Source organism: Patiria miniata, unplaced genomic scaffold, assembly GCF_015706575.1.
Source record: "Patiria miniata isolate m_02_andy unplaced genomic scaffold, ASM1570657v1 HiC_scaffold_7, whole genome shotgun sequence".
Taxonomy (NCBI): domain Eukaryota; kingdom Metazoa; phylum Echinodermata; class Asteroidea; order Valvatida; family Asterinidae; genus Patiria; species Patiria miniata.
In genome coordinates, this window is record NW_024037074.1 from 36,041,995 (window position 1) to 36,057,388 (window position 15,394).

The following is a 15,394-nucleotide window of genomic DNA, read 5'->3' on the forward strand; positions in this document are numbered from 1 at the left end:
CTGAAAAACAGCTCTCAAAAGTACCTTTTGTACTTATTTCATGACAGACACAATAGTCGTTTTTATTTCATCACACCTTAGGCTACATATACCCGAAAAATGACGGAAATGTCTTCAAGCATTCCACAACCTCTTTAATGATATTCTTCATCAAAGCAATAAGACAATCTGAATAACTGAACGAGAAGTTCATAAAATCAACTGACAGGAAAAGAGTATTAGATGCTATATTTTTAACCTTGTATTCGACAACTAACCTGCAAAATCTACGTTTTGTAAGATGGAATCTTTACGTTATTTTCTGTGTCCAATTTTTAAAAATGTATTTATTGATGATTTTCAACTTCAGGGCACTGTCACTGCACACTATAGTACGAATCTCCGCACCAACTCGTAGTCATCATTTCATGCGCCAGGATTACGAAGTAATCCAGAACATTATTTGGATCAACACGTTCTCTGAGCCACATGTTTACCTCAAGAAGTACAAAATATCAACCCCCCCCCCATTAAATTTACAGATTTTTAATACCGCAAATGAACTTGGAAAATAACGTGTTTTAATTACAGCCGAACTTAAAAAAAAAAAAGATTTGAAATTCTCAGGAAGCTTAAAAATTCAACTGTAATACAGGAACATCCAAGCAACTTGTTATCTTAGGAACCCTGAAAATTTACCACAAATTATCAAACATGACTTATTTTTATCGAAAACTCCGATGCCGATGCCCCATTTTCACAATTTCCCACCCCCCTTTAGATATCCCTGGATCTGCCTCGGGTTTTGACCATTTGCGAGAACAAATAAAAATCTATTAAATTACAGCAGTGTACAGCAATTTTTGCCGACTATTATGCCCAGAAACTACAAAAAAAACCTTCAAACCTGTTGTCATTTTTAATCTATCAGTAAAACTTATTTCCCTTTAAGAGGTACCAATGTGGCAATGTTATCATATTACAATCTGTTTTTGTAACCAGGTTCTTACACCTTTGGAAGTAATATTTACAAGTAGAAAGATTTTTTTTATTTATTTATCAACAAAGTGAGCAATTTGCAGAGAAATTTGCCCCCGCTATGTTTTTAACTTACAGCTATTTATACAGTCAACAACGAACCAAAAAATCATGACTTAATCTCTTGCTTTTTTCTTAAACAAAAATTCGCTTTTCTTTACAGATTTTTTTTTCTTACCAAATTAATCATCATGGACACAATTATTTTTTCGTAAAGCACAGATAGGGTGCAATTATGAATATTTTTTTTTTCAGTAAAAATACTCTCTAAAGCCGATGTGAAATGGAGAAGTGAGTGATGAATAGGTGCAACAAGTCGGCAAAACACATGACATGTATAACACTAAAAAAACAATAACCTAGAATGCACTACAGAAATGTGTTTTTTTTCATCAACAACAAAAAATGTACATGGGTAATTGCTGTCAACATTTCAACTATTTCATACTGGACATTTCTTCAAGTTCAAGTAAACTGTGCTACAACAAACAAAAGTAAAACAAAGATGAGGATATTCTTGGTCAATGGACAATGCAAAAAAAACCACCCCACCATTTTTAAGCAAAGCTGCCACATTTTCAAGACTGTGGTGTGCCCTGTGTATATTACTTTCATGTATATTCATTTATGCATGATATGATATTCACACCGGATAGAAAATCAACCAAACATATGCACATCATGTGAATATCCGACCAGAATATATTACAAAGTGTTTGCCCACATTTATCATTACTTTTTCATCGTTATGTTTCACTGAAAGCCATTAAAATGTTCCTACACTTACTTTGCCCCTTTATAAATTGACACCACTTTCTACTGCTGCAATATTGTGGGTTCCCATATACAGTAGAAAACAACGTCCAGATTTGATCTTATTTACTACTATGAAGTACAACATTACATGTAAAACATCCTTTTTCTTTCTTTTCTTCTACAGTGTATAAAAAACATTCTTCATTCCATTCCACCAGTTTCAGTAGAAAAATTCATGCAAATTAGACAAGGTCAAGGGTCAGGTGGGTGGGGCTTAGGTGAGGTAGATCATTGTAATGTGCTTTTTTCAAATGAATAGAATCTGATGCATATTCAAGTATTTTAGGGGAGGGGGAGGAGTGTGCTGCAATTTAGATTTTGCATACATGTATTTATTCAGACTTCATTTGATTTCTGAATGCGACCTCTGATAAATTAAACACTTAAATAATAAAATTTAACACAAAATAATATTGAACCATACTTGCCGTGTGCAAATGCAATTTACATAAGCTATAAAGGGGCAGGCCAATATTAATTGCATTTAGGTAATTGTGTTGGGGTTGTGGTTTTAGATTTTTTTTGGGGGGGGGGGTGGGGGATGGGGTAGGTGTTTGAGTCTGAGGGTTGGAGTTTTAGGTTTAGGGGTTGGGTTTTTGGTGGTTGGGGCATTAGGTTTTTTTTTTGGGGGGGGGTTAGGTTTAGGGGTTGGGCTTTAGGTTTTTTGGGGGTTGGGCTTTAGGTTTTTTGGGGGTTGGGCTTTAGGTTTTTTGGGGTTGGGCTTTAGGTTTTTTGGGGTTGGGCTTTAGGTTTTTTGGGGGTTGGGCTTTAGGTGTTTTGGGGTTGGGCTTTAGGTTTTTTGGGGGTTGGGCTTTAGGTTTGTTTGGGTTGGGTGTTAGGTTTTGGAGGTAGAGGTTTGGGTGTTGGGGTTTAGAGGTGTTGGGTTTTAGGTTTTGGGGTAGGGGTTTCAGGTTTTTGGGGTTGGGTTGTAAGGGTTAGGAGCGGGCGTAACGGGTGTCAAGGGAGTAGCACTATCACCAATTCTAGTCTTTCTGTGATCTTATTGAATCAATGCATGTGACTTTTAAAAATTGCTGGGAGTTACAAGTGATATGTCTATTAAGGGAACCTTTGACCCAATTCATTTATATCTATCAAAAATCTTTCTGGAGCAATGCTTATCTTCTATTACATCCAAACAAGTTCATGTCAAATTAACAGTGATTTGTCAAAACAGAAAATAGCAATAACTTTAATACGGGCTGCGAGCAGCGCAACCATCCAGAAAAAAAGAAGAAATAATCAATGTGTCTGCACAGAATGATAAACAAACACATGTCTGACCTGTGCCTAAAGTGCATTGTGGTAATGTTATTTTGTTTGCAGTGATGACACACAGATTGCCATTATACATGTACTCTTGCAAATAGTGCAGTATGTACAGGTTTGTTGAGGACAAAAATCGATTATGTGCGTTTGTTTTGTAATGCCAACCAGGTGCATATGACATAAATGGAAAACAATGATGTCATATATTACAGGGGTAAGTACATTGTAAAATTAACAACAAGAAAGTGGAAAAATAAAAGGTTTTTATTCAGGGAACGAAACTAACTAACCTAAATCGAGAATGCCAACATCTTTAATTGACATTTTTGGGAAAACAATACAGTCACTGTGAATTTGTGACTCCCCCCCCCCCCTCCCCCCCCCCCCAAAAAAAAATTTGGTCAAACTTTCACTGTCCAACTTCAAAGCAGGCGTGCTCAGTGTCCATGCACACTTAGTGCAAGCTACCGGTTACCAGTCACAATTACCCCACAGTGCCAGTACAACATTTGGCTGGTACCCGATCCAGTGCAGCTGGGCAATGTGAAACTCAAAGCAGCAGTGCATTCTGGACACAGTAAGCAGCAATAAAAAGAAATCATCAACAGAACACAGAACTAGGGATACGCCGACTGGAGAAGTGAACAGAAAAAAAAAACCAGGGGAAAATGTTTCTAGTAGATATTGAAGAAAGAGATCCGACGATGAACAAGTATGCAGGCTTCTGCTGGGCGGTCCAGGAGCACCATTGATGACACCACACGTGAGACAGTGAAGCTAAAGATACGAAGTAGATAGAGAAACTGGGTGGGGTCACGGGCGTGGCAGCAGGGCGGGGCGCTATTTGCGACACGTTGGCCTCTTCTTCTTTTTCCTCCTGAAGAAACAGCAACACCTGCGGGAAGAAACAAAAAAAAATTGAAGTTCTGAACAGGGCTGAGTTTCCATGACCTTTATTGATTCAGCTCAGCGGATACTTTTTGAGAAAAGCAAGAAAACGCTTGCACACTTTTTGGCGTCTCACCACGGGCATACTTTCTCAAACCAATATTCAATGATTGTTTTCTTCCGAATGACAACATTTCAGGCGGAACAATTTCACAGGGTATTTGGTACCAGGCCTATCTTTGCTTTGACAAAAGATTTTCTTGTTAAATCGGTAGGCATATTTCCGGGTTATTACAAACGTTCGTACGTAAAGTCAAGTCTGTCACGAGCCCATGTGGCCCATCAGGCCGGTGTTTATCTCCCTTTCAGTAGCACGAAACGACTGAGAATATTTCTACTCCCCCTGGATGGGATGCTAGTCCATCGCAGGTTACTCCCCAGCTAATGCTGGTACCCATTTACACTCCTGGGTGGACAGAGGCAAGTGGGAGTGAAGTAGCTTGCCCATGGACGCAACAAATGACCAGCAGCTGGATTCGAACCCCTGACCCTCTGATCATGAGTCACAGTCACGAACCCTAACCACTAGGCCACACTCCCCACACACTACATGTTCACACACGCCTTTAAAATTGACATTCTAAAAACTGATCGTATTCACTTTGTCTGGGCCAATTTTGTGTCTAAATTTCTACCCCTCATTTACATTGAAGGTTGGACTTACTTTGTGTCGTCTGGCGAGTCGATTTCAGGCTGCGGTGCGATGGGCACCTCCGACCGACGATCCTCGGGCCCCAGCTCCCCATTGGTGGAGCTCATGACCTGAACAGACCCCCGCTGGTCAGCCAGCATGGGCGGGGCTAGCTTGGCGGTTGCTTCGGGCCAGGCACGTGCGGTTGGTGGTTGCTGCTCAAAAACAGACGGGAAAAAACAAATGATTTTCATTATATTCTTGCTAATGAGGACATTATGTCGTTCCCCAACCTAGTACAGCATGAAGACTGGGTCGGCATTCTGTTTTTGCAGGCGAAAGGTTTTGGTTTTCTTTCCCACTTCAACACTGACAGCTCCTACATTGACTTCTTGGTTGGTTCTCCTCCTAAATACTCCGGGAGGTGTTTTAACAGGAGGCCAGAAACACTGGGGCAAACCCCTTTTCTTGGCGATTAGTGTCACTTGCTTCTTTTACGTGTATTGGATTACACAACACACGGGACCTATGGCTTTATGTCCCATCCGAAGGACGAAGCAATAATGGTTAAGTGCCTTGCTTACGGGCACCAGTGTCTACCCAGGCTCGAACCCATGCCACTGTTGCCTCTGAAGCACCAGAGCATGAGTCTAGTGCTCTTAATCGTTAGGCCAAGACACCCAAACAATTTCCAGCCGACAAGTGTAGCTCACCAGTGTAGAGACTGACAAAGTATAAACAAAAAATGCTCAAAACTATATTTGAATGTCTTGTACCTTTTGAGCGTAGCGTGCTTTGTCTCGATCCCTCCCCTGAGGATTGGCATCTTTAGACTGTGACACTTCACTTGACGTTGTGGTGACATGGGATGTCTGAAAGCGAAGAGGGAAGAAAAACATATTTGAATAAAGCTGTAAGAACGAGAAGAAATTGTCCCCCAGTGTGATTAGAAAGGGTTCCGACTATGGTTTTGTTTGGCATACCGGAGATTGGCACATTTGAATTATTTCTGCTCTCGCTGCTAACTTGACAAATCTGACTGGAAAATACTTAAACAACCTCAGAAGAGGGCGCTGCCAAAAAGATTGGTCAACTCCAGTCTTCGGAACTTTGGCGCATTGAACCGAAAAAAATCCACGCATACCTCACGTGCACAATATTCAAGCTAATGTATGCACACGTGTGTGATACCCTCGGAATTCCATCAATATCACCAGTGTGGTTTATCCACTGTCTCGGACAGACTTGAGCAGCTTTTTACTAACTTTGAACCAAGACTACCCACGGGGTCAAGCCTCTTGGAGGACAACCTAAAGCGTCGCTCACTCACCAGCTGTTTGCCTGTCCAGTCAAACTCGGTCTCCTGGCCGAAGCCTTTCCTGTCGTACAGGTCCTGGAAGAGCTTCCTTAAGTAGTTGTAGTCGGGCGTCTCGAAGAAGTCCAGTCGACGGACATAGCGTAAGTATGTCGCCATCTCGTCTGAACCAAGAGCAGAGAAAGGATTTGCAGTTGACTTTATGAGTGAATTTGCAATGAGGGAGATTTGAACTTACAAAGGTGCAATTTTGTCTGGAGATGGCCGTAACTTCTTTCTTCAATAATGTGTAACAGCCATATTTCAAAAGAGTAGGTCATAGAAAATCCACATTACATCTTACGATGTACATTTACAGACAGTAGCGTTGCTAGACCACTTTGGATTCGGGGGGGGGGGGGGGGGGGGGTTGACAATAAGTTTGACGACTGTCCATCCACGCTAAAAGTAGACAGAATTGTTTTCCAGGTCAACACAATTTTGCCGACACGAGGATGATTTTGCTGACAAAAACGATTAAAAAAAGGGGGGGGGGGGGGAAGAGGGCATCTCACACCCCCAAATTCCATTGTGAAGCCCATGTTTACAGAGAAAATGTTGAAAACCCCAATTGGTTTATAATTGCCTTGCCTATAGAACCATTGAATTTCAAACCGAACTGGCAACGTAACACTGGCCCCACATAACATGCATATCACATTTAAGTGACAATTTACTGTGTGATTTGAAGGTCCGATGCTATCTTCAAACACACATGGTGCAGCGATCCTAGTGCGCATTGCTTTGAGGCTTTCATGCTCAAAGAAGTGCCCAGCCAGAAAAAAAAGCAGCAGCAGAAGCAGTAGAGTATTGAAGCACAGAATAGCAATCATCAGCATGAAATGCCATTCTTGGCAGAGCTAAATGACCTCTGCATAGCCAAGACCTTGAAAATTCAACCTCGTCATATCACTGTCAGTTCTAAAAAGTACATGCAAGCCCAACATGCATTCCACTTGACATCAAAGACGATAATGCTGAAATCGGACAAGATTGCCATGTGCGGATGACAATGACCTACCGACATAGTCTTCACATAGCACTTCGATGGGCGTTGCCCGCTTTGTGTCCCCAATCTTCTGGTATCTCTCCTTGAGTGTGTCGGCCTGTAACCAAAGAAACGAGAAAGAACAAAAAATAAATACTCCAGGCTGATTAGCTTTTCACTGTCACTGATATCTGTCACATTTGGACTTTGTGACAGGAAAAGTGCAACCTTGGAAAAAAGAATCTCAAATTATCAGTGATCCTGCGTAATAGTGGAAAATCATGCTCAGATTTTTTTGTTTTTACTTAACAAAAAGATATCGGTCACTTTTGAATTTCGTGGGAAAAGTACAGCCCTGGAAATTAAAGAGACAATGTGGCAAATTCTCCTTGGGTTAAACGGAATGTACATCATTGGCTTTTGCTGTTATTTTCAGAAATGAAATATTTGAGGGGTTAGTATAATAAATCACATATTGTTACACTGACATGTTTGAATTTTTTTGTTCGAAAATGCTGTAAAAACCAAGAACAACAAAAATGTTCAAGTAGTCTGGTTCCCTGACTCCTCTAAATATAAAATGGGTCAATTTACAGATGCCGGAAATTGTAAGGTAAGGGAACCAGTCTAACTGGCCTGCACCCGTTCATGAACATGTAACCAATAGCAAACAAAATTTGGACTGAAAAAAAATAGTAAATTTAGAGCAGTAGTTGAAAAACAGTTTTTTTTCCAACGGTGATCGGCCGACCACCGTTGGAAATTTTTACAAAAATAACATTTTCTTGAAAATGACTTCACACCAGGTGCCACATTTTTACAAGATGCTTTAGACTGTCATTTACCAACATCCTAGTAAGGTATTTCGTAAAAACTTGGTAGTTTTATTTTTCGATGTTTGCAAATGTTGTATATTCCCTTTAAGGACATTTTTTTTTTATCAAAAAAAATATTGTTTAACAAATTTGCCGACAGTATCCAAAAAATAGCAGGGAGCCAGTCCCAATTTATATGCATCATATAATTATCATTTAGCTGGTGATCATTATCATTTTTTTCTGCAGACCAGTTGTCCCTTTTGTTGACTTTGGGTCTTTGCCTGCGGTGCCCCTTTAAAATGTTTCTATAAACACAGTGACTGTCCTCAGTTAAATATCCACCTTTTTTTCTACAGCCACTAATATGCATCTTGAAAGATGAACATCTGCCCTCATAATACAAACTGCAGCATGTGCTGAATGCACACTGATCCAGCTCATTAAACGGCAAAGCCAGTTCGAGTTCGCACGTCTGTATACAGTGGTTTGGTAATGATAGGGTTATCACATTCAGCTCCTTAGGGTAAAGCACTTTCTTTCTTTCTTCAAATCCGGGCTAATTTAAAGAGGTACTCATCCTCACGAGTTTCAACACTTGAGAAGACAAATCACAGAGCCTCTTCTCAGAAAGTCCTTTTAAAAAAAAAATGTCTACACGAACACCTTCCTCATGCTGTTTAAATTTAAGTGTTTAGAAATCTCATTAGGGCTGCGCCGAAGATACCGAATATTTGAAAATTCAATCATCAACAGAACACCAAACCAAAATTGTTTTGATTCAAAATATTAAAAAAATGTTAGCCGTCTCAAATCTCAAATGCCACACTTTTTGTTGGAAGCCGCTTTGGTGCATGATTTTAGAGCTTCCAGGAAGAAAATTAGCTCAAAATTTTCTTAAATCAATCAAATATGAGCAATTCCTGTTCTTTATTATTATTATTATTATTTATTCGGCCAACAAATGAACAAAAGTACAATGACAAAGCAAATACATATCATAAAGTAAACGAAAATTGGAAATTGAAAAAGTATGACCAGACAAGACTGAAGGATGCGAGAAGGAATGGGTCGAGGGGGAGGGAAGGGAGGGTGGACAGTTTGACAGGGGAGAGGAGATAGAGGGACAGAAAACAAAAACAATATAACATTCCAAACCGGCCAGGGTAAACAAAAGTGTACTTAAACACTGTAGCCCTAAGGCCTGCCTACCCATAATATATTATATTATTTTATCAAGCTTTTCATCCATTTTTGACAAGCCCAGGTGCATGCAAATCCCCATCGGCGCCAACTTTAAGGCTGCTGCATGTTTAACTTCATCAGAGCATTTTGAAATCAAACTTTGAATATTTGATCGTGTCCAAGTTGGAATAATCGAAGACTAAATTATTACAAACTGCACATCCCTAAAACTCTGCCAGGAACCAGCAATAACAATTTTACATGACCTTTTAGCTGGTAACCTGTTTTTGTGCTAAGCTGATATCTTCTGTGCTTAGTAAAATGCTGTACCTGGCTCTAAGAAATCAGTCCAAAAGTCAGAAATTCAGCTTCCACATACTCTGGGATGATACAACTCTTAACCATAACTCCCTACGCATTTTTGCTACCTAGATGCAACCTCAATCCTGCAATATCCTCCAACTGCCTCCATGTAAAAATTGCATACAGCCGCAACCTTCCAAAATCATTCGTAATTTCTTGAATGTTGTCCTTGGAGGGGTGACCACTGCCTCAATCCTGCAAAATCCTCCGGCAATCACTGTCAATATGTTGAGGCAGAGCCAGTGACATCCTGGAGCAGTGTGGAGGATATCGAGTATAATATAGGCCTAAATTTATGCACGGCTGAGCATACATGTACATGTACATGAATAAACAACACAAGGTCCGGCCTAAGACAGTGACACAATGCATCCTCGAAAATGTTTGTCATATATAGCCTCAATCCTGCAAAATCCTCCATTTTGCAAAGAGGATTTTGGAGGATTTGGGAAGGTTAGGGTTAACGATAGTACCTGTCACATTGAGAATGCTTGGCTACACGGTATCAGATTTAACAGCTTCAGATTTTCATAACTGTATACTTTTTGGAATGAAAATGGTTCAGTCAAATTTCTGTTCAGGAAAGTTGTCATGTAATGAAGGTCGCAGGTTCAAACCCAGTCCAGTCAATTCTTTGTTCAGTTTAAAAATTTAAATGAAATATGTATATTTCAGGACAGTTACAAATCTCCATGAATTGAAATCCTACACTCTATACTCTGCCCCTGGAGCAGAATGGCCCCCCTCCAAAAAAGAAAAAAAAAGTTTCTTTAAATTAAATAAAATCAGTTAAAAAAACAAGGAATTGCAATCTAACATCGACAGCACAGACTTTATGTCTGGCTTTCAAGAGCATCACACACATCAAAAATAAACCATTCATTTTCAATACAAAATAGTCTCATCATGGGTTCAAGGTACATTGTATATACGGGTACGTACATGTGCATGCAGAAATGTATTATTAGTCATACATGTTCATACAATTGAAACGAATAATTTGTTTTCATGTGTTAGTTCCGGTTAAGTTAAGTACCGGTACATGTATGTACTTTGCTACAGATTAAATTAATGCAGATATTTAATGTACATGACTTATGTCTCGACACCAATATAAACATTTTACATGCAATTTATCATAACTTTTTATGCACGTACATGTACATGTACATGAATGGGATGAAGCATTACTGTTTTTGTATGAAGTACTGTGCGGTATGCTGCTCATTAATGCATACAAATAATACATGCACATACATGGATGTGTCAAATGCCGTAGGCTTGGTTTTTAATGCAAACATCTGGTAATAGACTTTTTAGCAAGTACTGTCTGTGTTGTTCAATATGTTCAAGTTTTTTACCTATCCAATTTTCAATTTGTATGATTTGTTTCAACTCTTCCCCCCCCCCCTATTTTTGGCATCTGCAACCATGTTTGGATGTTTTGCGCAACAAACAGACCCATTCTGCGGGTAGACTGGTTCCCGGTCCATACATTATTGATCCTGATAGGGGGCAGGCACCAGTCCACTATGTGAAAATTCAATCATTGTCAGGTTTGATTTGAAGATTGTGAGGTAATCATTCCGTTACTAAACGTGAGCGCACATTTTTCGTTCAATGTCTCATTCAAAGTGAATCACGTATTGCTAATGCAACAGCAACAGAAAAAAAAGGTATAATTTGGGATGAAACTTAAAAAATAATATCATAGACAGCACATCTTTAAACAAAATGGTTACGTGGGAATTGTATAATATTGGATGGCTTTGACGGGGATACAAGAATATATTGCATGAGCTATATTAATATTGCATTCAGTCGAAGACAAGTTCAATATTGTTATAGCGCCAAGTGCAATATATTCTTGTATCCCTCGAAAAAAAAAGCCATCCAATATAATTATTATTTAAATCAGGCTGACTGGATCCGCAAGATATAACTTTCAGGAATCAGGACGCTGTCTTTATTTCTCTAATTTCGTTGAATATTCCTCCCTTACTGAAGCAAATTTCGCACCACTGAAGCTGCTATTGTGGTTGTTGAGAACAGTACTTGCTGCACGCTGCATCCGCATGCGATGGTACCGCGCGCTATGCTCTGTTGATTGGTTGACTCCCAGCTTCTACGCTCTTGAAGTTTGTTAAAATCCCTGGATGAGGACGATATTAAAAACCAACTAATATTGTCCTCATCTGGGTACTTTCACCATAGAGCAAGGACCTACTTCAGTCGTCCGGGTCCTTTTTATGAAAAAAAAAAAGGCGCTGATTTATTTTTACCACTGGAGCCTGATGTAAATAATAACACTTATTAACTTGGCGAAAACATCATATTTGTCCAGTATCGGCCAAGCTATTGATAGTTCACTCATTAAAATATGCAATTCGCTGGGGCTTTGTCCAATCTGGGCGCAAAATACGCCGAATTTGGGTCAAAACACTCAGGTCTTGTGAGCACAACCTAGATTGTCAAAAAAAGAAGAAGAAGAGGATTGTACTTTGGCATAGATGTTTGACTTGGCTCCGCTGCAAAACACTTGTTAGTAAAGCGATGCAAAGTGCAAAACTGCCACAGGAAAAAGGGTGTCCGTTCTCCAAGTGAACGTGATAAAAATCCCCCCCAAAAAAAGGTTAAAACCAATGGAAAATGCATTGTTTGCATAACATGAACATGCACAACATGTAAAGGTGTACGTACATTTACATGTCCACAACATGTACTTGTACATGTACATGCACACAGTCAACATGTTTGACGCTCTGTACTTCGGAAAGCCAAACAAACACTCGAGATGCAATATGGCTCCCGCCGGATGTAAGCTGATACAATAATCAATGGATGTTGATTCCTTGCGGGAAGAAGAAGGATTCGTATGCGCGAGGGGCGGTGTGCGTAGCACGGAAAACGATAGGATACAAATACCCCGTAGACGTGAACATCGGTTGAGTGTTTTATTAGGACAATATGGCTCCATCCGTCAATTGATGTATTTGATCTATCAGCGGATGATATTTACGTCATTGGAAAAAAAGGGGGGGGGGGGAGAAACAGGTAAAATGGTTACGAACCTATTTAAATGGAAATGAAAAGTAGATCACCAAGTGAAAGTATGTGCATGCATGTGTACGTTATAGGCCCAAGTGGGTCTATCAGATAAATACATTTTGAATGGCAAAAAGAAATTGTGTACGTGCGCATACATGTTGCCTACTTATTAAGTTGGAAGTGTTCCATTAAAACGTCCCTTCTATGGTTCTCATGTTTTTTGCCTCTGAAGTACGGTTGGTCGGTCGAAAAAATAATAAAACTCTGACGAGTTTTGTTTATTTTGGCAGTTGCAACTGTATACATGTTAGATGGCTAAACGAAATGATGCCAAGTGCGTGTTGTCTCTAGTTTTGTTTATTGCAATGAGTTTATCATGAGTTGATATCACTGAATAAAATAATAAAACTATGGAGCACGATGTGACTATATCTGCACCAAGCAGCTCACTTACGTGAAATGTTTTGGCTGTAGTGACAGCCAGTAAACCATGGGCACCTAATATAATGAGAGGCAATGCCCTCTCATCGTCTGGGATTCCACTGACTATACGCCGTTCACGAAAAAAAAAAATCTGGTATTTATTTTCAATAGCTTTTCAAATAACAAGGATCCTGATTGCCCAAATTTTGCATTTAAAATTTTTTTTAATTTGTTTTTTTTTTCTTTATAAGTGGCGTTCCAGACACGATCAGTTGCAATAAACTGTTGTTTTTTTAGTTTTTTTTTTTTAGTCGGGAGCTCAAAATAGGGTCGGTCGGAAATGAGAACCAAACAAATTAAAATGGACGCCCTTATAAAAATTAAACAAAAATTCCCTTGAAACAACTTTTTATAAATAAACAGCAATACAGGTTGAAAGTACATCCACATGTCTGTAGACAACTCCCTCTTGTGTCAAAGAAAACACACAGACAGTGATGAATAATAAAAATTATACATGTAACAACAATTCTCGCAAATATGACAGACGAGCGGAGTCTTCTTTCTTATTAGCTTCGTGTATGCAGTATCCCCCAAAGCCCCTCACTCGTTACAAAAACATCAAACACGGGTGACCCTCTTAGACTATGTACTGACCCTAAGTTCCTTGCAAAAACACCGGTGCGCGGACTACTGGGAACTGGCAGATTGAACAAATGTTTTAAGAGGGGGTGACCGGGGAGACAGGGCGGCGACGACTGACTGACTGTTTCAACACATCGCCGGTTTGTGAGTGATAGATCTCTTCGGTGCCTTGCAATGTTGATCATGGTGACAGATGGGGTGATAATGACACACCTGATTTCACTGAGGGGGGAGGGGGAGGGGGGGGGGGCCTCATTTATTATCCAGAGATACATTTTCATCTAGATACCATCAGACATCATCCTCGACAAGATCAGGTGTTAAGCATTTAGATCATTATTTTCGCTGTCAGGTTTGATAAACGAGTCCACAGTGGAAATATGCTAACGTTGCCACCAATGTTAAAAGGAATGTACATCATTGGCTTTTGCTGTAATTTTCAGAAATGAACTATTTGAGGGGTTAGTATAATAGATCAAATATTGTTACACTGACGTGTTTGAAGTTTTGTGTTCGAAAATGCTGGAAAAACCAAGAAAAACAAAAATGTTCAAGTAGTCTGGTTCCTTGACTCCACTAAAGATAAAATGGATCAATTTATAATTGCCGGAAAATTGTAAGGTAAGGGAACCAGTCTAGCTGGCCTGCACCCGTTCATGAACATGTAACCAATAGCAAACAAAATTTGGACTGAAAATAGTGTAAAGTTGGAGCAGTAGTTGAAAAATAGTTAGGTTTTTCCAACGGTGGTCGGCCGACACCGTTGGAAATGTATACAAAAATACAATTTTCTTGAAAATGACTTCACACCAGGTGCCATAATTTTACAGGATGCTTTAGACTGTCATTTACCAACATCCTAGTAAGGTATTTCGTAAAAACTTGGTAGTTTTATTTTTCGATGTTTGCAAATGTTGTATATTTCCTTTAAAACGTCTTGCGATTCCAGAAACTCTGATTTCAAAATCAAATCCTTCCATCACATAGACATGGTGGATACAATTGAACAAGAAATTTTACAAGAAAACCTTATCAGTGAGAGTGTATCAAAACGTATGCCAACAGTCTTCAAACTTCTTGTTCTGAGCTTGTTGGTTGCTAATAACAAAAAGACAAATTCAACCTTCTATTCATTTATACAATTTAAGTTCCTTGGTCCAAAAAAGGCTTTGCTGAATTCTTCCATCACAACTGCATTGGCATTATCCTCCAATTTTTGGCTAATCGACTGCCTCAATTAAGAAAATGTTTTTGCAGACAATTTTTGAACTTTCAAGTTGTGTTTAGGGTAGGTTAAGTCCCAGGAAACGTCCCCATTTTGTCCCATACGTAACGCCATGTTTTCTGTATTACATAATCATTGCAAAGACTAAAAACAGAAAACGTTATTGTGGGTATTCTCCTTGCAGGTGCTCAACGGTAGAATAAAACCCCCCACTAAATCCATGAATATCTTAGAGGGTTAAACTTTTGTTACGTATGGGACATATTGTGCGCGAATTCTTGGACTAGCCCTTTAATCATAACAAGATAGATTCAATGCATAGAATGCATTAACCACATAAATGCCTCACAAATTGCATGTCTCATATACATGTATTTGGCTAAGGTTGTAAATTAAACCCCCATCCCCAACCCTGCAAAAAAGGGAAAACAACAACAAAACAGCACATGCCTGCCAAACTCCCCTCTTGACAACTACCCCTCCCCCCCACCCCTGAGCTGAACCTAGATCCGCCCCTGTCATGCCTATGACCGCCCCACACATTACTGTCAATCAGACCGTAATGAAACACCAAATCGCAGACAGTACCCTGCAATCATATGGTCATACCCCTATTGCCCTTTATCAGAGCGAGAGGTGTTTATTTCCCGACCCAATTGCCCGAGGC

The 15,394-nt window shown here is 39.6% G+C and overlaps 1 protein-coding gene across 1 annotated transcript in view; it reads right to left on the minus strand.

Moving 5' to 3' along the window:
• Nucleotides 1–197: 197 nt before the first annotated feature.
• LOC119746105 (casein kinase I-like) overlaps nt 198–15,394 on the minus strand; it is a 63,399-nt gene continuing 48,202 nt past the window's right edge. Inside the window, exons 8-12 of the mRNA XM_038222898.1 lie at nt 7,057–7,141; nt 6,012–6,160; nt 5,458–5,553; nt 4,715–4,896; nt 198–3,997 (exon numbers count right to left, since the gene is read on the minus strand). Coding sequence (XP_038078826.1) covers nt 3,943–3,997; nt 4,715–4,896; nt 5,458–5,553; nt 6,012–6,160; nt 7,057–7,141 — 567 coding nt within the window. The 3' untranslated portion in view covers nt 198–3,942. The remainder of the gene's footprint in view (nt 3,998–4,714; nt 4,897–5,457; nt 5,554–6,011; nt 6,161–7,056; nt 7,142–15,394) is intronic.